This window comes from Chroicocephalus ridibundus, chromosome 7 (genome assembly GCF_963924245.1).
Source record: "Chroicocephalus ridibundus chromosome 7, bChrRid1.1, whole genome shotgun sequence".
Taxonomy (NCBI): domain Eukaryota; kingdom Metazoa; phylum Chordata; class Aves; order Charadriiformes; family Laridae; genus Chroicocephalus; species Chroicocephalus ridibundus.
Window position 1 is genome coordinate 36,927,050 of NC_086290.1, and position 23,423 is coordinate 36,950,472.

The following is a 23,423-nucleotide window of genomic DNA, read 5'->3' on the forward strand; positions in this document are numbered from 1 at the left end:
GTGATACAAATCATATGAATGACCAGGCAGAAAACAGTTCTGTCCCACATCTTCCTGTATACCAACATTTTTCCTGCATGAACATATGCCAAAAAAACCCCAAACCCTGTTTGCCACATGTTTAAATGTACTGAAAATGGAAAAAGAAGAGAAACTCAATGAGAAACTGACAACTCAGTCCTAACTTAGATAGGCAAACTTTGGCATATCGCATGAAATACCAGGATTTCTGTTGGCTGTAATATACCGATTCCAAATACACAAATATACACAACATATACAAGTTCCAGGGTTTCTTCTTGCTGCAATATACAGCCTATGCTGAACAGTAACCCCCAGCCTCCCACCTCCCCAACTAACCATGAATTCCATAATTCTTGCTAAGAGCACATCAAATGTGAACTGCGTTGCTGTAAGATTTTTGTAAGCCATAACCTGGAAGTATAAAACCATGCCTAGAGGTATCTGCCTCATGCAGAAAGCATATTAAAACTGTAATTTATCTAGAGAACTTACAAATATTTGAGCAGAAAGCAAAAGAAAGCACAGAAAGGTATCACTTACACTGGCATAACACAGAGGCATTTTGAACAAAAATAAAGGATGACATGCAAAAAGAAGAAATGGTCAGAGTAGAGATTTAAATGTTTTAAATCTTTTAATACTTTCACTATTAATGGAAAAAGCAAGCTTTATTATTTCTGTATAATATTACAGTAAGTAGCTAAAGATATTCCTTAAAAATACTTTTGCTACTAAAGATCTCTCAATATTTAATTTACTGCCCAGGATTCTGCTGACCTAGTGACAGTATGAAGAGGACAGACTCATTTTTCATAACTGACTGTTAATTCAGTAAGGGATTTGTTCTGTTGATTTTTTTATATGCTAAAGGGACAAACAGATAAGATATGCATTTACATAGAGTCATACATGCACAAAATCTTTACTACTGCTTTAGCAAGCACCTAGCAGGAAAACCCATTAAGGTTTTTTCTGAAATTTGAACCGCTCTATATATTTTAGTTGTTGAACAACCTAAGTTAGCACTGTTCACACTGCATTTCTAAAGCATTTCTTCCCTGCCTGCTAACAGGAATCCCCTGGGATTTTCTTTAAAATAGCACAAACTTTCAAGTCCAAAAAACCTGGTAGAAGCCTAAAGCAAGTTTAGCGAGATGCCTGTCTTGATTCATAGTACAAATACAGGGTTGGTATATATTTAAGAATGACAGTGCTGTCTTTCAGTACTGCTGCCCACAATACTTGGAAATATATCCTTTCAATATGCGAAGACATATCCTCTACGAATCACCCAGATAAATCAGTTCACCCTTGGCTGTAACTAAATGCTGTCTAGTGACTTGTGATCGACAGGGCTTTACCCTCTGACAGCCAGATTCATTGTTGGGACAGCAACCAATCGTCGGGTTTGACGACATGAGCCTAATCAAAGTTGGAGTATAAAAAGCCCCCTTGGAATATATAAGGTACACCAGTGTGGCAAGCTGTCTCTCAGATTGCATTTGCTTCCACGGATCTGTTTAGTACTAAAGGGAAAAGGGAAAGGGGGAGGGGGGGAAAAAAAAAAAAGAAAAAGAAAAAAAAAAGAAAAAAGCTGCACTGAATGTGAGATCATGCAAAAGCTAGCGATCTATGTTTATATTTACCTGTTCATGCTGATTTCAGTTGATCCGGTGGCTCTGGATGACAGTAGTCAGCCCACAGAGAACGCCGAAAAAGATGGACTGTGCAATGCTTGTATGTGGAGACAGAATACAAAATCTTCCAGAATAGAAGCCATAAAAATTCAAATCCTCAGCAAACTGCGTCTGGAACAAGCTCCTAACATTAGCAGGGACGTTATTAAACAACTTTTACCCAAAGCTCCTCCACTACAGGAACTGATTGATCAGTATGACGTCCAGAGAGACGACAGTAGCGATGGCTCTTTGGAAGACGATGACTATCATGCCACCACCGAAACGATTATCACAATGCCTACGGAGTGTAAGTAACCCTGCTGCTTTCACCTCCCACCGCTCCTCCGAGAGAGTTGTCTCCCTGCTGTAGAGCCACGCAACTCCTCCTCGGGCTCTCCCAACAGGCTGCTGGCTGAACTCTGCTAGAGGGAGGGAGGAGAGCGTTATTTCTAAAGAATTTGAGCCAGGTTCAGATGACCCTGTTGTGATCCTTTGTTTTACTGTTCGGTTTTCGGCTCCTTATAACGCGGGTGCCCTGTAGCGCTTAGGATTTGCCCGTTGCCTGAGAAAGCAAAGGGAGATCCGCAGTTTAGTTGACTGCGTTATTTGCGGTACGCAGGGCATTTCCTATCACAAATATGAACTACTAGTGCAGATAACGAGGTAACTGTATTTTCCTGAGGGAGGTTTCACTGGCCAGTATTTTTAGAAGCAATAGAAATCAGCAGAAATCCAGCTTAGAGCACCAGAGCTACCTCACTGCAACACGTTGCAGCAAGTGCAAGTATAGAGTTAAATTCTTGCTGCTTTGCTGATCCCATAAACTAGCACCACCTACCTCTGAGTTAAAACTATATATTTAAAGCAAATATGTGTGTAACGGATTTAAGTGTTAAAATGTCCATGCTATAGCACTCAGCTCCAGTAGTCGTGCCAAGGAAGAATGAAGGCATTTACTGAATGAGCAGATTCTGAGTTATCTTCTGAGTGCTAAACATCTGCTATGGCTCCTATCAAGTATCTTTTGCACGGCTAATACATACGGTATCTCGTGTTCTTCATCAGCTAAAGTATTTGGCTATGGCAGCTGTTTTTTTAAATAACACTTACGAATATGATGTCAAAAAGGAAAAAGATGACAGGACATACAAGGCATGTTAGCAGTTACAGATATTGTTACAATACACACACTGGAATAACATACCAGCTGCTCTAGCCAGCTAAAAACGTATGCATTGATGAAAAAGTAACTTCATCTGTAAAATTTTTTAAGTTATTCATTAATAAGATGTGTACTTAATAGCGATATATTACTGCAGCCTTATCACAAAGTTGAGGTCTGCCAGCAGTTTCATCCCAGCCTATTACGTCCAAGGCTTTATAACTATTTTTAATTAAACCATTATATAATTACAATGACTGAAAAAAAAAGTCATTATACTTCATTGATCCGAGTTCATGTCCTGCTTTTTATAAAAAGCCCTCAAACTATTTTAAATGCACTAAAGAGACAGGTATCTTAAGTGGTGAGATTTATGAATGTCAAAGCCCCGCACCGTTAAAGATCAGTATTACCCATTTTATCCTGGCATGGAAAGATATGGCCATGACTAGGTATGACAGCTGCATCGTAGTCCACAGGAAGGAGGAACGCAGCGCTCCACGTGACTTTGCTATAATATTGTTCAAATTAAAAGAAAGCAAAACCTCTTTTAACTATTTGTTTTACCATCTAGAAAAGAGATTAAAGTGCTCGTGTAGTTTGCCCATGGCTGTCTCCGTACGATGGGAAGCTCACTAAGGCTACTTAGTAAACCAGAAATAGCTGGATCACCACATACATGTTGAGTCAGCTTATGCAAAGTTGCTATTCTGCATGCTTTGTGACGGTCCTCAGGGGATGACTACCAGCAGCGAGCGGGTAGTAGCCGCTGTGAAGTGGAATAGGCTGTGCCCCCTCCCCGGGCAGTTTGTGTTTGGGAAAGAGGCAATTTTGCAGCTGTGCGGGTCAGCCCACGGCACCGGTACCACTGGTCAGGGCCCCGAGCACGCCGAGGACCGCCAAGGTCCCCCACAGCGTGCACCTTCTCCTGACTGCCCGTCGTTTCCGAGTTTCAGCCCGAGCACAGCTCCGCTCGGCTTAGCCCACGGAGCACAAGACAGCAACCAGAATTATGTAGAAAATGATTAGCCAAACCTCATTTTAGCCTGTTTACAAAGCAATCGTCGGTTCCTTGTCACATGATGTTGCTTTCAGGGGGTAGCGTAATGATTTTGTTGATATCCATTAAATTTGCCATAGAGCATAAACCACAGAAAATGAACTATGTTAAATCCACTTTGTTACTGATACTGTTTATAACCTATTGTAAGACTTCCTACATGGTCTAGAAAAAAAAAATAATGGGGTTTATATATGCCTATTTCTTTCTGTTCCCTGTTCAGTAATCTGTTCTTTCCATTCATTTATAGCTGATTTTCTTGTACAAATGGAGGGAAAACCAAAATGTTGCTTCTTTAAGTTTAGCTCTAAAATACAATATAACAAAGTAGTAAAGGCACAATTGTGGATATACTTGAGGCAAGTCCAAAAACCTACAACAGTGTTTGTGCAGATCCTGAGACTTATTAAACCCATGAAAGACGGTACAAGATATACTGGAATCCGATCTTTGAAACTTGACATGAACCCAGGCACTGGTATTTGGCAGAGCATTGATGTGAAGACAGTGTTGCAAAACTGGCTCAAACAGCCTGAATCCAATTTAGGCATCGAAATAAAAGCTTTCGATGAGAATGGACGAGATCTTGCTGTAACTTTCCCGGGACCAGGTGAAGATGGATTGGTAAGTTTATTCAGAAAAATCCCATTTAAATATCTTGCATTTTATTGGAAAGCATTTAAGTTGTGTTTGAAGGATAAAATGGAAGCATTGCATAGGAAATGGAAGATACAAGCTCTGTATAGCCAAATCTTTCATTCTTTGCTCTCTGATCGTGTCAAAATCGATAGCATTCCTGTGCCTCTGTTTCCTATTTGAAAAAGTGAGAAAAATTGCAGTACTTCACTAAGACATTGAGAGGCATTAACTGGAAAATACTTTGGTAATTATTGATGGATGGTAATATTAAAAGTAACCTTGTTTTCAAATTTGAGAGCAAATACTGTTTAATAAGCAGTAAATCTAAACAGTGTAGTCATTGGATAATTTCATTGATAGGCAAGCTGCCTCTGATAGTGCTGAGGAAGCTTTCTGCATTCAAACTGTCCGGGAGTTTCTCCCTATTCTGTATGCATATGTTTTCTGTTAACAACAGCCAGAATTATCTATGTTAATGAATGTGAGAACAGATCTTCTTCATAATGCTGTGTACCTTTCAGTACATAGAGTGTGTGTGATAATGTGGTGGAGGGCATCATTCCACCTTTTAGAAATGTCTGAATAGAGAAATTCTGCCTGCTACAATAAATGGGTCATAATCGTGAGAAAGAGCGTAAAATAACTATCTGGTTCCTTTTTGTAAGTATAGATGAACAAATAAAATCTGAAGTGTACCAGTTAAACTACAGCATTTTCCTCGTTATCTGTTTCTGCAAATCACTAATCCTCGACCACCTGTAAAAATTCCTGAACCTATTGCAGCTGAAACAATCACAACCAAGAAATCCCTCCTTTGAACAAAGTATAAAGAATATTATTGTATTTTCGCTTCTATGCAGTAAATCAATCTGTATATCATAGACTCACAGAATCATTTCTGTTGGAAAAGACCTTTAAGATCATCGAGTCCAACTGCATTTATGTAGCTATGTAATGTTTAACTTCATAGCAGTATAATGCAGATAAAAGAACTTAAGGAAAAACTCGGTGGTATCTTAATTGTAGATCCAGTATAGATGTGGATCTCCCATACTTGAAACAGGCCGGCTGGATATCAGGATAAGGAACGTCCTCACCTCCTCCATCCCTTCAAACACGCAACACTGTGTTTTCACACGTGTGGATAATCCATGGTTATCGTCATCTGTAAAAACAAACCGATTCAGCAGCAGGGCAGGGTTAGATGCACAGCTGATAACGGGAGAGGAAACTTCTCTTCCCTCTGGCTCCTCTCTTCTCCGGCAGCTCCCAGCAAGGGGATGCTCCTCTCGCCAAGCCCCGCTCCATATCATTTACCTTTGGGAGGAGCATCTCCAGCAGCTGGACAATTTGCAGCTGTAGAGGCGGGTATCTTGGAAGGGACAAATCCATGTAACAAAGTTAGCTGGGCTGTTATTTACTCCTAAGGAACGCTCTTCCTTCATGGGACAGCCCGGTCAGTGCCAAACCGGCACACGGGGCTGAAACCAGTGAGTGGAAGGGAGGAAACTTTGGGAACTTTTTCAAACTCGTGATTGTGAAGGTTGTAATTTCGTTCTATTCTCAGTTGGTGACTGTGGAAACACACCTTCGCTAGGAAGCACGTGGCTCAGAGATCTGCCAAAAGTACATTCCTGGCCACAGGGCTCTTTCAGGAGGCAAAATATTGCTGCTCCTCCAGACTCAGTACGGCAAATTCAGCCCTCTGGTGGAGGGGAAAGCTGTGAAGTACAAGTAACCTGTACCAGCAGGTGAAACGCTCATTTCTACTGCCATTGCAGTCATTCAAGAACGACAGCAATTATGGAGTGATTTTTCTCCTCCTTGGTCTGGACAAGAAGCCTTCCTTGGTTATCCAGAGAGCCTGAACTGAATATGACTTTAACGGAGGGAATTTCAGAAGGACTCACAAAAGGGAGACCAACACCAGTTGATCTTGCCCTTGAAAAGTTTCTGGACTTCTTTCTTTCCTTTTGGGAGTTCTTCCATAGGAAAAAAAAAAAAAAAAAAAAAAAGTAGCTCTTACTATTATTTAAAACAAACAAACAAAACCCACATCAAAAATAAAAATTCAGCATCCTCCAAATTTCTGGAACCTTTTAGCAGTTAACAGAAACGGTGCTAGCAGTGAGATGATGGTGATTTCAGAAAGAGATACTCAGAAATTACAGCTCTTTATAGAGAAACAGCAGGGAAATGCTGGTCCTCAGCATGAAAAAGAGGAATAATCCTTGAGCAGAGATCAGCTGTGGCAGAGATTTGCAGGAGGACAAAGTGTTGTTCACAAAAATTATTTGAGGATATTAATTTGATACATCTGTCTGAGATATTATCTGTTTGCATGTTCTTACTGAACTTAGGTTTACCTCCGTAGTGCTTCTGATTCCTTCTCCTCTCCTCACAGAACCCATTTTTAGAGGTCAGAGTTACAGACACACCGAAACGGTCCCGCAGAGATTTTGGCCTCGACTGCGATGAGCACTCGACAGAATCCCGATGTTGTCGCTACCCGCTGACAGTGGATTTTGAAGCTTTCGGATGGGACTGGATTATCGCACCTAAAAGATACAAAGCCAATTATTGCTCCGGAGAATGCGAATTTGTATTTTTACAAAAATACCCGCACACTCACCTTGTACACCAAGCAAACCCCCGAGGTTCGGCAGGCCCTTGCTGCACGCCCACCAAGATGTCCCCCATAAACATGCTGTACTTCAACGGGAAAGAACAAATAATATACGGCAAGATACCGGCCATGGTTGTAGATCGCTGCGGGTGCTCATGAGATCGTCGTGGGATCCACCGCTTCGTAAATTGTGGAAGCTACCGAGGGGGGAAAAAAAAAAAAAAAAAAGTTATACCCACTTACCAGTCTTTGAAACTGTGAAGTTACGTATGCTAGGCATTGCCGACATCCTATATGCTGTATGATAGGCTATCCTACAATCGTACAGATTTAGTGCAGCACCAGCTACAGAACATGAACTAAAGGACGATATAGTTACCTAACGGCTGGCTTTGAGCCAGGGAAAAAGAAAAGCTACAATCAAAATCACCGGATTTAATACGCGAAGTTCTTACATTGCGAGGGAATCAATGTTCAGTCATTCAGACGCAAATTTATATGCAGGTTTCAGTACATGTTGGTAATTAAAAGCAAGTTCCTTCTCACCTGAGGACAGAAGGAGCGGGCTTTTAAGTCCATTTCTTCACAGCTTCTCTTAATATTGTACTTACAGGAAAATATATACCGGTAACATATACACCGCCACACAATACCACCAGAATCATCCTTAAACACTTGAATATATAGTGCAGAATTGTGAAATTCCACATAAATGGATAAATCCTGAAATTAGGGATGGCATAGTGTATTTAGCGTGTTTCCATTCCTTTTTCTCATTAGTATGTTAGTAATCAATGGCAATGGTGCTATGTAAGCAGGCTGAGTAAATCGAGAGATAGTTATCTAAGTGAAAGAATTTAGAATAATAATGAATTTGCCCTATCCTCAGGTACACTATTCAACATTCGCAAGAAATAGATATTTTTTAAATGAAAGGGAATAGTTTTCTAGATGTAGTAAAACAAAAGGCAGCAGAGAAGGCTAGCATTCAAATCATAATCCCGCATTATAACCTGCCTTTGCAACATTACCATTTGCACTATGATAAACCAATGCAAATAGTTGGTTGCTACAGATATTGTTTAAAAAACCACTTTGATATAACTGACTTGTGTAATATGTATGCATCAATATTTTGTAAATAAATGTTTATTTTTTAATCACTGTTGGTATATGTTCATCGCAAGAAAAGAATGACTTTCACCTGTACTTTAGTTTAATAAACAAAACCAATATTCTCTTCCTAATATAATTTCCTGGATTTTAACACAAATAATATGTAGGAACAATGCAACAAAGTAAACCATATGTTGAGAATTATACTGCATTTTATATGTTTTTTACATTGGTATGAGCCATCTGTGATAAATGATGGGTGTTGACATGTTTATAAGGTTCTTTGGGTTACTGTTTTTATGGTCATTTTGATCCACAACTTAATTTCTGTACTTTGAATGTTACGTCCATAAATAATGATGATACCACAAAAGATTGCTATTAAATGCATTTTATTATATTTAAAAGTTTGCAGCAAAGTATTACCTTTATTTGAGTAAACATAGTACATGGATTACCACACAAATTCTGTACAGTTTCCTTATGGTAAAATATTGTTAACTGAAATTAAAAACTCTATTTACTATAAAGTCCATTTCATTTCACATGTGAAAGACAACTGATAAAACAGGTGTTTGTTAAGACAATACAATCACTGTTAAAACATCTTCATGCTAGTACGATACATATTTTCTTATATTCCAGAATTCAGTTTTGAATTTTGCTTTGCGTAAAACCACCCTAAAACTGCACAAATGCTTGATCTTCTTCTTCTTTTATATATTTTCTGTCAAGGTGGTAATAATTTTGTATTGAGTTTTCTACTTTTTTTTATTTGTATGCAAGGACATTAAAATTTAAAATTTGAGTGATGAGGTTTGAAACTTAAAAGCAAACAGATTTTCTGCAGTTTCTTTTGAATGACTAGGAGTTCTGCTAAAGCTGTGTCCGAGCATCAAGCAGATGTTCAGCTTCTCCTGATGGAGTTCATCAGAGCAGGTCTCTGGGGCCCTTAAATACACTTTCAATTTAGTTTCCCACAAAACACAATCAGAGTAAATAAAAGATAATTTAAAAACGCTTAGGAATACGGAGTCTTGGTGAAGCCACAAGAAGTAAAAGTACAACTCGATTACTTCCTCTCCAAAAATCAAGGTTACAGAATTATGGGAGAAAACCTAGGTTTGTCGAAGTTAAACTTCCACTGGCTTTAAGGGAGACCAACACTTTGCCCCTTGGACTTTTAACTTGTGACATTCAGGCACCATCCTGCTCATATGAACTGTGAACAGTATCTCTCTGCACCAGGCATACCAAAAGCCTCTTAAACCATTCGGAGACTTCAAATGAACTTCCATCATATACCGTGTGGTTACACCTTCACTCGCTTTAGTTGGGTCAGTTCATACAGCAACAGCGGCAGAGACGCAGCAGCATGGATTTTGGAGTTGATTGATAGCAAATAAAATATATCCCCACTCTGCACCAGAGTCCTGTTACAACACCTGCATGATTATTTTTACTCCCGATAGCTAAACTAAAGCTAACACAAATTCAGTTACCCCCATATAAGTGACATAATTGTCTGCCTACTGATACCTGTACCCTGCACAAATGCGGTGCACAAGTGATGGGACTTTTTTTTTTTTTGCTGGTATCACTGAAAACAAAAATAAACCAAAACCGAGAAAAGAAATAATATGAATTTCCAAAAGCATCTACTCCAAACATCATTCCATCTTGACATTCAGATAAATTTTATTCCATGGAAATTTTATGCAGGATTTGCCCTTTGTATTTTGCCAAACTGGAAGTTATCGTAGAACAGTCCTGGCTCCCATGTTTCTAATATTGACCTCTCATGCAAGTGGCACCTCAAGGAACACGCACTGGGCTTTGTCCTTGTTGATTTTAGCTGCCAAATGATTCATAATTAATGTGTTTATTGGCAAACAGCTCGAGATGTCAATGATTCATTCAGTTCTTATCGTTACATCCTTATATTTCCAAGGCTCAGGTCCTAGAGACTTCAGCTTTATGTGTCACTCAAATATCACTGTTAAGCTGCGTACCCAGAAAAAGGAAGATAGGCAATGAGAGATAATTTCCAAGACATAAACAGCCTCCTTTCCTTGCCGAGCATTTTGAGAACCCCAAAGGAATGACACAGGTAGAATCCAGCTTTCCAAGGCAGTGTTCAAGTGCCCTGAGACGTGTGTGCACCTTCAATGGGGCGGTCCCTCATCTCAGTTTTGCTTCAGATCTTCTCGGCCCTACTGCCCAGCCCCCCTCCCAACATAGAATCATAGAATCTTCATGGTTGGAAAGGACCTTTGAGATCATCGAGTCCAACCATACACACACAAAAAAAACCCCTACAATCTCTGCCCTTCAGAGCATGCCCTGAAGTGCCAAATCTAGAGGTTTCTTAAATGCCTCTAGGGATGGTGACTCAACCACCACCCTGGGCAGGCTGGTCCAGTGCCTGACCACTCTTTCAGTAAAGTAATTCTTCCTAATATCTAATCTAAACCTCCCCTGCCACAACTTCAGACCATTTCCTCTGCTCCTGTCATTATTCACCTGGGAGAAGAGGCCAACCCCCACCTCTCTACAACCTCCTTTCAGGTAGTTGTAGAGGGCCATGAGGTCTCCCCTCAGCCCCCTCTTCTCCAAGCTAAACATGCCCAGCTCCCTCAGCCTCTCCTCATATGACCTGGTCTCCAGACCCCTCACCAGCCTGGTAGCTCTCCTCTGGACACGCTCCAGCACTTCAATGTCCCTCTTGTACAGAGGGGCCCAGAACTGAACACAGGACTCGAGGTGACATCAGCCCATCTCTTTGCCCATGCTGTTCTACCCCTACCTCTTACCCTGTTCCAGTACACCGGGGTTGAAGTAGCGCTTCCCCCGTCCCGTGCCACCCCACCCCAGCCCATGTCCCTCCCCAGCTCACAGCACACTCCACGCTCTGCCCCGTGGCCCCTTCGGCAGAGGGAAGGAAAAGCCCCCCCTGCAGCGTTGCCCTCCTGCCCGTTAAGCAGTTCCAACACATCCTGCTTCTGCTGAAAGCTGCGCTTTGAGGGAGAGTCTTGCAATGTGCTCGAATGGGGCCTTTGGGGAATTCAACAGCTGACACAGGAGTCATCACCACTAAGCACATGTGAACTGCAGTTTCTCACAGATGTACTGGTTTGCTAATTGCGAGCAGATTTCAAAGGAACAACCAAAGGCCAAATCCATTCACAGTTTTAGGTAGCTTTTCCTCAGTTCTGTAGAGTCTAGGTTTGGGGTTGTTCGTTGGTGTTTTGGGGTTTTTTGTAGGTTTTTTTGGGTGGTTTCTTTTTTAATCAAGGAGATTATTGAATTGACTCATTCTTGGATGCGAATGGGCTCTTTTGGCTAAATGTCTTAGAAAAGAAATCGGCCTGAGACTAGGCTTGCACAGTTCAGTCCAGGCAGTTACATTTTGTTAAAGTTACAGCAAGACAAAGCAAGGTATTAAAATGTGAAGTACTGGACAAACTTAATCAAACAATCCCACCTCCGCTTATAAATTTAGTCAATAATAATTTTAAAAGTTAAGAGATAGGTTATGGAAGACACTAAACTTATGTGACAGGTTTACTTCAAAATAACACTGTACCTACGTACTTCAGCAAAATCGTCATAAAGAACCTTAGTTATCTGTCGTTAATGATCCCAGCGAGCCACGTGCTTGCACTTTAGCTTCATCCCAACAATGTTACCTACAGCAACAGCATGTCTCTTAACATCGCAAGTATCTATCTACGCATTGATTTAATACCAAGACACACGGCAAAGAACCACTTTATAAATTAAAAAATTTATAAAGCACTTTGTAAATCACTAATGCATCCGTATCTGCTTCTCTATGCGATCTTCCCCTGCAAGCAGCAAGACCGTAACTCTCCCTTGAAATGCACGTGTAGCCTGTTTGAATCCATAAAAACAAGATGTTAACAAGCTCTGGAAACACTAAAGTGCCAATTCACTCTTATGGTTAGTTTATAAAAAGCCTGACATGACCCAAAGGAAGAAGTTAGGGCTACAGGCCAACTTCTGAATATGAATAGGCAAGAAGTGCAGCTCTGTTCACTCTTGGCTATTTCTAAATAATCACAAAATAAGCAATAGTGCCAGCATCTGCTGCAAACAATCTTGTGGAAAAAAAGTGATGGCGAAGTGCAAACATACAGTTCCTCCAACAGTAAACTACTGCAATTAATTACTGGATGTGTTGATAGATAAAGCAGAATCATTCTCTTTGACAGTTGGACAGGGGGAACTGAGGTATGAAGAACTGTTACAGTGGATATTCTGCTGTCTGTTTTTCACTACTCCAGAAGTACAGATGACGACAGCCTTGAACCCCTCTGTAGATGAGGTGACAAGATCAGCCACAAGCTTTACAGCCTTTTGGCTGTAAAACTGGCTGACTTTCACCAGCCTTGATTGTTAAAGCTTTCTGAGGTTTCAGGAAAGACCATTCCTTTTCTTCAGAAGTGGACATAATTCACACCAAGCCTGCTTTCAAAATAGTTGTTTCCAGAGAAAATAAAATAGCTTAGTGTCCATCACCTTGTGATGCATCAGTTCTTAACCTAGAGGCTATTTGTGCTCTAAATCTAATTACGTGTCCAAAGTAACCAGTGACCCTAAAAGCTATTACCTTTTCTCCCTATAGAAATGCCTTTCACTTACAAGTCAATAAACAAGTTTAATTTCAAACCTGTTGCTTTTCCATTATATTTATCATACTATCTTGAGTCCGCAAAAGTAAAGCCAATCCCTCTTCAAGAGCTCAAAGGATTCAGGTCGAATGAATCCCACCTGCGGAAAGACAGAAGGACAAGTCCTGGCTCAGCACTGTCTTTTCTGTTACTCTTGATGGATGCTGTATGACCTCTGGGTGAGATCTGGTTAGGCATAATAACTGATGTTCGGTTTTGGCAGGAAATGCACCTTGTGTTCCATGTTTCACCAGTAAAATTAACAAGAGGCCTTAAAGATTATGATGGTATGATGGTATTTTCCGGGGAAGACTGGCCCGGAAAGCATTACGGAGGCGTTACTTAGTAGGCAGCTTCCGCAAAACTTAGAAAAGGCAGTTTGTAAAGCGTACCATACTTATGGTAAACTAGTCATGTGCAAAGGATGGTCTGCTTCTATAACTTTCAATGAACTGAGCATAATATAAAAACCAGAAATTTAAAGGAGATAAATAATTTGATGGGATGTAACCAAGACAGCAAGAAAGATTTTATTTTCCCAAATTCAGGATGATACTGGAGGTATTTGCTAATCCTTGACTACCTCTACCATAAAAATGCTTAAACTGAAAAGGTTTATTCTTTGCCAAGATTAAAAGAGGTTTTAAGGCAAATCTAACTTAATTGCAATCTTTCACGTCATAATCTGAATATGAAGCAATCGAAAATATAATTGCTGATGACTTGGCTAATAGCTTGCGGTTAAGATTATTGAATTCATGAACTCTTCCTGCAGAAATGCAGTCAAAATTTTTATTTTCCTCGTTAGCTTTTCACCTAGGAGAGGAGCAGTTACCTTCCCAACCCAGCAATAGTATTAGGCAGCTAGAACTGCAAATTCAAGTGCCATAAAGCACTCTAAAGCAAGGCTCTTTCTTAAGCACCGCACACAAGAGCACGTAGAGCAAAGCCTTTCCTTATCTCCAGCATCTGCACCTTTGAATGAGAGGTTTACTCTGATTTGAGCCAAGCAGCGACCCGCCCTCCTGCTAGCATTTTTGTCAATGCTTTTCATGCTGTTATTCATCAAGTTTGGTAAGGCTGACATATGAAACAGCAAAACTGAACACCTGGCTGTCACGCATTATAGCATCAGGTTGCAGCCCCGCGGCGCCAGGTGGTCGCAGCAGCGGAGGAGCGGGAGGCACGTCAAACGCGTGCCTTCGGGCTGAGCTCAGCTGCCTACTGTACGCTGCTGTCGCGTGGGATAGCACGGCCTAGGTGCTAGTCCGGGGAGGGGGGGGTGGGGAACCAACCCCAAAAAAGCACCTTGCTTCGCTGCTATAGGTGCCCACAATACGCTGGAGAGCTACCTCCCCAGCTGGCCTGAGGCTTCCCTTCGGCTGCACTGCTCACCCGTTGCAGCGTGGAACAACAAACGCCATCAGATTGCAGCAGCGACCACAGTATGCCCAGAGGTGCCAAAGAGCACGGGTTACTCCAACTAACAGCAGCGTTGCCTTATCATTACTGAGTATTTTCCTTCTAGACAGGAATTATTCTCAGAGCACATTAAAACGGGGCTTTTCCCCATGGCAGAAGCATTCCCCTAAAGTCACGTCACAATATACAGCCACAGCATCAGAATTTTACACACTTACACACAGTCAGATATCATGGATGTGCGTCCATGAGACTCCATATATCAACAGCCACCAAAAAACTCGATAAATCAAACTAATAAAACTCATTTAATTTGGTTTTGGGGTGTTGGGGTTGTTTTTTCCCTCCAGAGGAGACACCCATTCAGACAGAACGTTGCCTTTATAGTGATGCTTCTTTCCTAGGGAGACAGAAAATGCAGCTGCCCAAAATATTCTCTTTTGAGGTCGCCATGGTGTCTCTGAAATATTCTTATTCTACTTGTCTCACCTTTTATTTGTTAGCTTTTATGTATAACTTGTGGCTTACACACCTATTGATTTACTCTTTTGTACTGATCTCTCTTTATTTCAGATTTCCAACATCTTATCAAAACTGCAAATGTTATTTAAAGCATCCTCACAGATTTCTCTTCTGATTTCTAAGAGCATCTTGTCCTTGCTCCCAAACAATTGTCTTAAATTTCCTTATCAACCAACTCAGATCTAAACTCAAGCTCACGTTGCCACAAAACAATAGTCATCTTTGGGCTTACTATCATCTTAGGTTTCTTGTCAAAAATTTTATCTGCTATTGAAACGATCTTTTTCCTTGTGGTTTTTTTGTTTTCTTTTCTTTTTTTTTTAAAGTTCCTTCCTTGTTCATGAAAACATTCATAGTAAAGTTTAAAAAGTACATAGAATTTTTCAGACTCCAGGGAAGAAAGTATTCAGAAAAGATCCTATCTTTTTAGTGCTTTATCCATATTAAAAAAATACTTCTGAAGGAATTAATTTACTTATTTATGTTTAAAAATAGCAGTCTTAGGAACACTGGGGGGGGGGAAGGTATTTTTCAGTAAAAGACATTTTCCATCGTAATCATTGGTGAACAAGATATTTATTGGTGACTTTTTTCTTACTTATTCTTACATATTTCATCATACGTAATGAGCAATAGAGAATGACTTTTTACTGGTTCTTATTTGGGGGCACAAGTTTTAGGCAGCAAGGTATTGGTCTAGTAACAGATTGTTACGGTGACAGTGACGCTCCTGTTACCTTACGTTTATCTGTGCACTTGTGTTAAAACCGCTGGCCTTTACAAAACGCTTCAGAAATCTGTAGCTGTCCATAACTGCCCACTTCTTTAACTCTCCCACCTCAGTTGTACAAGATCTCATTTGACTAGATCTGCATTAATTGTTCCTACCACGTAATCCTATACGCCAGTCCTCTTTTTTTTTTTTCTCCTGTTTTTGAGTGGATCTCAAAGCAAATTATCCCTCCAGAAGGCAAAACGCTGGGTATCTGTTGTTTGGATTAGATATGGATAAACTTCAGATCTTTCGCTGAAAAAGAACCAAAAATTGGTTCCACAAATTTCTCTCAACTGTGATTAAGAAGGAGCTTAGTTAGAACAAAATGCAATTACTCGGTTTTGGCCATGCAGCCTTCACGAGGCGTTTCCAGATCCGCTCCCACGGACCCTAATTCTGGTTCAGAAGCCAATTGTTCCTTGGCAGCGTTGCCATGGATCTCACTCAGAGATTTAGCAACACCTTCTCCACCGGCTTACAGCAAACACCAACGTCTCCAGTACACCCACCACTTGCTTAAACCACAATTTGTAAGTTACCCATATTAGATCCTGCCCATTACAATGACGGGAAGGGTGGGATGCTGTGTCAGTTGAGATCGAGCTATTCTAACCATCCCCGATACTGTATTTTCACAATAAAAAGTTAAAGCTTCTTGTAAGTAGAATATGCGGTTACAGACGACACAGACATACCTGAGCTAAGCATAACCTACTTGGTGGGAGAGCAACAGTCGAGATGCAGCAGCAAAAAGTCAGCTGACCAGGACCGAGCTCTTGAGCTTCTCTCACTAGAGCTGTTGGGGTTCAATCAGCTTGGGCTGATCTAACGCATCACAAGCATCGCAGCTTGCTCTTCCCGCTCTTCCGCACAGAGACAAAACCATCCCTGTTGTATAAGGCACGTACCAAAGGCAAGACAACGTGGTCGGTACTTCAGCAGGAAGGAAGCCAGGTCTCAAAAGCCAGCTTCATTCCCAAGTGGGTCACCGTGTGCAGATAAGGACCTGACTTCCGCATACATACTGGACCGACATAGTTACTGCATGGTTCTAGAAGTGACGCCAACTCATAAACAGTTCATTAAAAAACTCAAACTATTAACATTTCATTTAAACAGTTGAAGATGATTGCATTTGTATGAGGCTTACATAGGTCGAACAGGGAGAAGTAGCAAGAGTGCTGCAAATGCCTCCTTTGCTGTTACTGACTGCATGGCCGGTTGCAGGCAGGGCATTGGTTTCTGTGATGACAGGACCATCTTTGAGGGTGAGCACTTCAGGAGAGAGGTGGGACCTATCTGACAAAGTGGCTACGAGCATCTTTGCCAGCAGGCTTGCAAACAGGTTATTTGAGGGGTGGAGCCCAAGCCTCTCGGTGAGTGGAGGAATAGGGGAACTATGCATGGACAGAGGGGTGGTACTGCCCCCAGGCAAGCTGCAAAACCATCAGGTCCATCTCCAGAGCCCATACAAAACATCACACATAGTGGGAAAGTTGCAGGAGGAATTAGGATTCTCCAAGTATTTGCAGAGACATTGGGATCAAAGAGATGTGTCCCAACAAGGGAGACATCGTGGTGGGTGTCTCTTATGGAACATCTCATCAAAAAATGAGGAAGCCTCCTTTAAAGAACTAGATGAAACTGCATGGTCACAGGTTAACATAGGGACTTTGACCACCCCAGCACCTGCTGGAAGGGCAACACAGCAGGGCACCAGCAATCCTAGAGATTTCTGGAGGACGTTCGAGACGGGTGTGGGATGGGCTGCATGAGAGAGATTTTCCACTGGCTCCGCTACTCACACCTGGATTGGAACGCGATGACTGAAGGTAACCATTGTAGTGACTATGAGATGGCAGGGCAAGGGACATGAGGTAGGCAAAATAACAGCAGCCCTGGGCTTATGGCTTGTTTCAGCAGCCAGCTGGTGAGATCATGGTGGAAAGCTGCCCTGAGAGGCAAAGGGTCTGAGGAGAACTCACTGATCCCCAAGGACAACCTCTGCACAACCTGGGAATGGTCCCACCCGGTGAGCGGAAAGGGATGTTTCTGTTAGATAAGAGTTACTACTATGAGTGCAGGCAGCAGAAAAGAACATAACCACATAATTAAAAACGTTGACTCAATATTTTGACAGGTGTTCCTCTAGCTGCAACATTTCTGGGTCCTGTTTGCAAACTCAAGGAGGCAGAACTGATGTTTCAAGTCAGTGAAATGATTTAAAACCTTTTCTTTCAGAGTATTTTTTTCTATGTGCTTCACCTGTCCAAGAGTGCTAAACAAATTGAAACAAGTGTGAAGCTGGAAAACAGAAACAGATAAGGTCAAAGGGAATTATTTCAAGAATGACCCTTTCTTGAGCCAAACCATCAAGGCCTCATGCATAGAGCAGTTCCCAACCATCCATGCAAGTATGACATGACAATAACGGAAAGTTATCATTCCATGAAAGCACCTCTTGCACTTCACTGTACTGCATCCAGAACCTTTACCGCTCTCAGACCTTTTCTTTCGCATTCGGTCTGCAATCACACTAACATTAGATACCCTTCACTTAACAGAATTTCAGTAAATGTCTCCAGAGTTACTGAAGACTTGTAGGCATCCGTAGCCAAGGCCAGATTTTCTTCTATAAGCGCCGAATACTTACCATAACAAAGGAAAAAAAAACAAAAAAAAAAAATCAAGCCCCACACCAAAACCCAAAAGCCAAGCACAACTTTATCAACCCTTGCTTTCCTAAAAGCTTGTGAAACTTTGGTAAAAGTCAAGGTTATGTTCATGGAAAAAGGAGTCAGACACCTTGAATTGGCAACGTTTTTGATTATTACTGAAATGATGACAGGAAAAATATGTGTTTACTGGATCTGAGAAGCCCCTGTTCCGCTGGTCCTCCTACCACGCTGAGGCATCTGGCTTTAAAATTCTTGTATTCAACAGAGTCACACATTTTACATTCTACACAAAATGTAAGTTTTCAAGTATCCTACAGATAATATTCAGAAGGTCATATGAAAAAAGTATAATAAATTCATGAGACAACTGATTGCTGTCTTACACCAAAAATGATTGTTTCTCTAAAATCAGGCAAATACTATCTCAAACAGGATGATCTTTTGGAGAATAAGTAACTTGGTAACTTTTCTTCTGAGAAGGTGGAATGATTCATGGATCAGCATCTTTGAATGTCTCCTGGCATTAATATTCACTCTCTAAGTTACAGGAGAGGGATACAGTGGATTAATACTTTCCAAAAGACATCCCTGAAAATCCCCTTCTCAACCCAAACCTTGAAAACCTGACAACATTTAAACAGTAAATTCCGAATAGACATTTCAGGTTGTTAAGTCTAACTCACAAGCATCTACGTTTCTTTGTCAGGATCCACAACTGCCTAAGCCTTGTTAACCCTAACACCAAATCCGTCCTGCAAAGGTACAACTACATAACACAAAATTTATTTGGTCCTCCTTCCCTTTTACCTAACTGTGTTGTGCTGCTGTTGGTTTTTTGTTCGCTTTTTTTGGTGTTTTTTTTCTGTGTGTGTGTGTGGTTTGGTTGGGTTTTTGTGTGGTTTTTTTTGTTTTTTTGTTGTTGTTGATAATTTGGTTTGCGTGTGTATGTTTGGGAAGCCTTCTAAATTCTGTGTTTCTTTTCTCCTAGATGAATGCACTCTCAAGCTATGGGATAATTCTACTAAAGCACTACTACCCAATGTGGAATAAGTAATTATACATTACATGGGGCAAGGAGAGAATGGTATAGACTCATTTACCAGGTAGGAGGAGGAATAATACTTTCATCCTTTGTTGCAGTTAATTTTTAAGTCTTCTCTCACCATTCATCAGTGGTCCAGGTCATAAGACTTCCAACAAGCCCCCCACTCATGAGTTATGTGGGCTTCAGACAGTAAAGAATGTTCTGCGATTTTTTTGTAAAAAAAAAAATTTTGAAACTCTTCCAGTGAAATTTTTGCAGTCTAATTATGTCCTTTAATAATTTTTTAAATTATTATTTTTTTAAATATTTGACATTTTCCAATAATGCTTGGCCAGCATGAATAACTGGAAGAGTTATTGGCATTGCTATTAAAAAAAAAAAAGTCACAGAAAGATTCTTTCTTTTGTCTGCCCAGATGTTCTTATTTAAGGAAACAGTAAAACAATGAATAAAACCTCCTTGGACTCAATGACAAAATCACAGACTGGAATCTGAATTTCATGACCATTATTTCATAAGCGAGATGAAAGTATTCAATTCCAGATTTCAGTTGTGCTAAAATACTCAAGTAATTTTTATTCTAGACACGTGGAAAGAATGTAAGATAATATTGCCATTATGGTGGCTTGCTTTAGCGCACTACAGAGATTACTACGAATAAATATATTTCATCCCAGCAATTCAGTTGGGAATACCAAGAAAGCTACATGGGCAATTGGATGAAAACGCAAAAACTTTTACTTGACCTGCTATTCAGAAACCAGGAGTTTAGGTTTCTGGTTTGAGTTCTTCGTATACCTATTCTCAACTAGCTCTACTTTGACATAGGTACGCCTGTTAACAAAAAAAGAAGTTCCACTCATTCTTGCTGCCAGCAAGGTAGTGAAATTTGGCTGTTCAAAGTTGAAATTCCTAGTTGGATATTTTTAATGGGGTTTTTTTTGCATTTCACATATTTGAGATTAAAGGGAAGTCTGACTGCACATAAACCTCTGGGTGGGGAAGCGGCTTTAGTATGAAACGTCTACTTCAGCATCATTCCATAGTCTCGTTCCTGCTTAAGAGTTCAACCCAGAGCCAGCTATAATTTATATTCAATTATTCTAAGAGTGCAAAATTCTGTCGGTTTTACTCCTGTGTTGTTAAATGCACTAAATGACCCCATTCTGAGATTGCTGACCAAGCACCCCTCAAGAACTACAGAAGATTTTTCTCAGCTAAGGCACAGCCTCGTTCATCAGTGCAGGGCTTGCTCTAAGAATGGAAAACCAATGAACTCTTGTTCCCGTTACCCTGAACGGTGCTACACAAATAAAAAAAACAAGAAAGACTCATCTTTGATTTGAAATAAATATTGTAAGATAATGTTGATAATGTGTATTTGTCACCCACAACTCACATTTGCACTAAAACTGCATATGATATTAGTAGAACGATTACTCCTTAATCATAAACATAACTAGTTGAAAATTTCAAGGGTATATTTTTCATATCATTGTGGGCATGAACTTCCATTGCCACAGGCTGGGTTGCACACGCACTCTGACCAAAGGGATAACCCCATTGTCTTCTGTGCCACTGTTCAAAACCTCCAGACTATTGCCAGATGCTAGAAGTAGACTTCAGTACTAATGACTGCAGAGCCACATGAAGCCCTGGACAAAGAAACAGAGATGTAATTTCAAATAACTCACAAATTACTTAACAGTGTCGTTCTCTTTACCAACAATTAGTCTAAGAATTTCCCTGTTGAAAACTAAAAACACTAGATACCTAGGTTTTGATTCACGTAGAGAACATCTGTAAGTTACTTGTTTAGAAAGTCCATCCTTTCTAAATGGGTCACCTAGATACAAATACAGATCATCATCACAAGATGGCACTAATTAATGAAAGAGTGAAACGTAAAAGAGCTTCTCTTTCCAACTGGAAATTTCACAATGAAATTGTGACAATCCTATACCAACAGCACAGTCACTGAAACAGTCTTATTGAAGATTTTCCATTCCTCTTATGAGAGCACCCTGTGTGAAATGCTGAGGTCTGGAAATGTACTTCTGGCTGCGGTAGCTGTTCTTAACCCCATCAGTAGTGTTAAAAAATTAGAAGCAGCATCCTTTGTGTTAATCTAATTCACACTTTGATTCCCAGCTAACTTTTAAAGCAAAACTATGCAAAAGTCTACCTTCGTGATTAAATCATATAAAGATTTGAAACTATGATGACCATAGGATGTTGAAAGGTAGGTTAAAAGCTACTGCATGCTGCAGACTTGATTTTTTTGGGTGACATGATCTTTTTGGGCAACTGTGACACTGGAAGGGGTGGGACACAAACAGCCTCCCCTCTGGCTGCAGTTTCTGGTGACACACTCGACAGGTTTCCCAGGACAACTGCATCTCCTTTTGCCCTGCAACAGGCAAGTCAGAAACCGCTCCTAAAGCTAAAGAAAGTATTTGTGTATACAGAAGATTTTATCCTAATTAGCTACACCCCAAAACATCCCCATTCCTGTTGGTACATGGAAAAATGAAGAAGCAATATAAAGGAAGACGGAGAAAAGTTAAGGCAAACAGATTGGAGACCATTAAGCAGAGTCAGAAAAACCCAAATACTAGTAAGCTTTCTCATCTTCAAGACAGTGGAGGACAGGCAACAAAAAAGTAATCCTTTCAAAATGCATTAAAATATTGGTACTAAAAAAAAAAAAAAACCACATCGGGAAGCGCATACAGCTCTTAAAGCCCGTATGACGGTAAAGATGTGCACATATGTGAAAATTCCAGAGCAAAGAAGTTGTAAAATACAGCACAGTGACTTACACATCTTAGAAACGTACCTGCTATACCACACGATACACAATATAACTTCGTAATACCACAAAGCGATGAAAACTCTAAAGAAATAAAAATGAAATAAGTTTTCCAACTTTTAATGCACACTCCACAGCACATTTAAGATTTGCTAGCTTTGACTAGCTCTGCACTTCTTAACTAATTTATGTTCCCTACTGTATGTACACACCGCTCTAGCAGAAGCATCCTACACGACCGGATGCCTTTGAGAAAAAAGAAATTCCCTACCATAGACCTGAATGAGAAACTTGGAATATCTTAAGCATTTCAGTGAGGATACACCAATAATGGAAATACAACGCTTGCTTTTGCAAGTACTATTCCAGAAGGTGAATTGGCTCCAAGAGCAGTAGGAAACTGCAATACCCTGTCTAAAACACTTTTTTTTTTTTTTTCCCTTCTCCCTCCACATCAATATAATTTACAATAGCGTACCCATCCTGTAGGGCAACGTATGGGACCCCATCTGTGGAAGTCCAATTTCAAATCAAGTAACCTGAACTAAGCTGCGACCGGGGCAAGCCCAATACTTCTCCTTGAAGCAATACATCTACTCTGAGCGCACCAGCAAAGATTCCCCCGGGATTTGCACTGCCTCCAAACGCTCCTTTATGATTTAGATAAAAACCTGCCAGGGGGTTTTCTGCGAGATTCACATTACCCCAAAGGAATGCTGTCGACACCTAATCTCAGAGCATGGAGTGCCAAACATTTTACAATCTGACCATTTTTTCTGAAGCTGTTTGTCACCAAGTGATGACTATCCTATATTCAATTGGAAATTCAATTTCCATTCCTAGAGCTAAAAACTATCAAGTGATAAAAAAAGCCCCACTGCTCCAAGAACACTGTTGCAAGTGGCTTACTAATAGCAGAGATTTAGTGATACTTGTCAAGACAACAAATTGCAAATGCTCCTTCAGAATAAAACATTACTGAAGGGCTATTTCAGAATGTCCTCTGCAGGTGGATGTTTGTTTTTAGGACAAAATGCACTTTAATTCTGGAAGAATTACTCCTCTCGAGTGAAACATACAGAAGAAAGGGAAAAATATCTAGAGAATATGAATCACTCCTTGACGGGACAAGGATGGATAACACATCTTCATCACCATCCCTATGGCCT

General features: G+C 40.5%; 1 protein-coding gene and 1 long non-coding RNA gene across 3 annotated transcripts in view; one reads left to right on the top strand and one right to left on the bottom strand.

Annotated features, from left to right (window-relative positions):
* LOC134518798 (uncharacterized) overlaps positions 1 to 1,742 on the bottom strand; it is a 23,124-nt gene extending 21,382 nt beyond the window's left edge. The window contains exon 1 of the long non-coding RNA XR_010072064.1: positions 1,671 to 1,742. This is a non-coding gene — a long non-coding RNA (uncharacterized LOC134518798). The remainder of the gene's footprint in view (positions 1 to 1,670) is intronic.
* Positions 1,581 to 9,079, top strand: MSTN (myostatin). 2 transcript variants are annotated; one of them, XM_063342007.1, is made up of 3 exons: positions 1,581 to 2,010; positions 4,176 to 4,549; positions 6,969 to 9,079. In XM_063342007.1, exons 1-3 carry the CDS (start codon positions 1,638 to 1,640, stop codon positions 7,347 to 7,349), a joined length of 1,128 nt encoding a protein of 375 aa, XP_063198077.1. In that variant the 5' UTR covers positions 1,581 to 1,637; the 3' UTR covers positions 7,350 to 9,079. The 2 variants fall into 2 exon arrangements, with proteins under 2 accessions (XP_063198077.1, XP_063198078.1); XM_063342008.1 differs by having other exon boundaries at positions 4,308 to 4,549.
* The last annotated feature ends 14,344 nt before the right edge of the window (positions 9,080 to 23,423 follow it).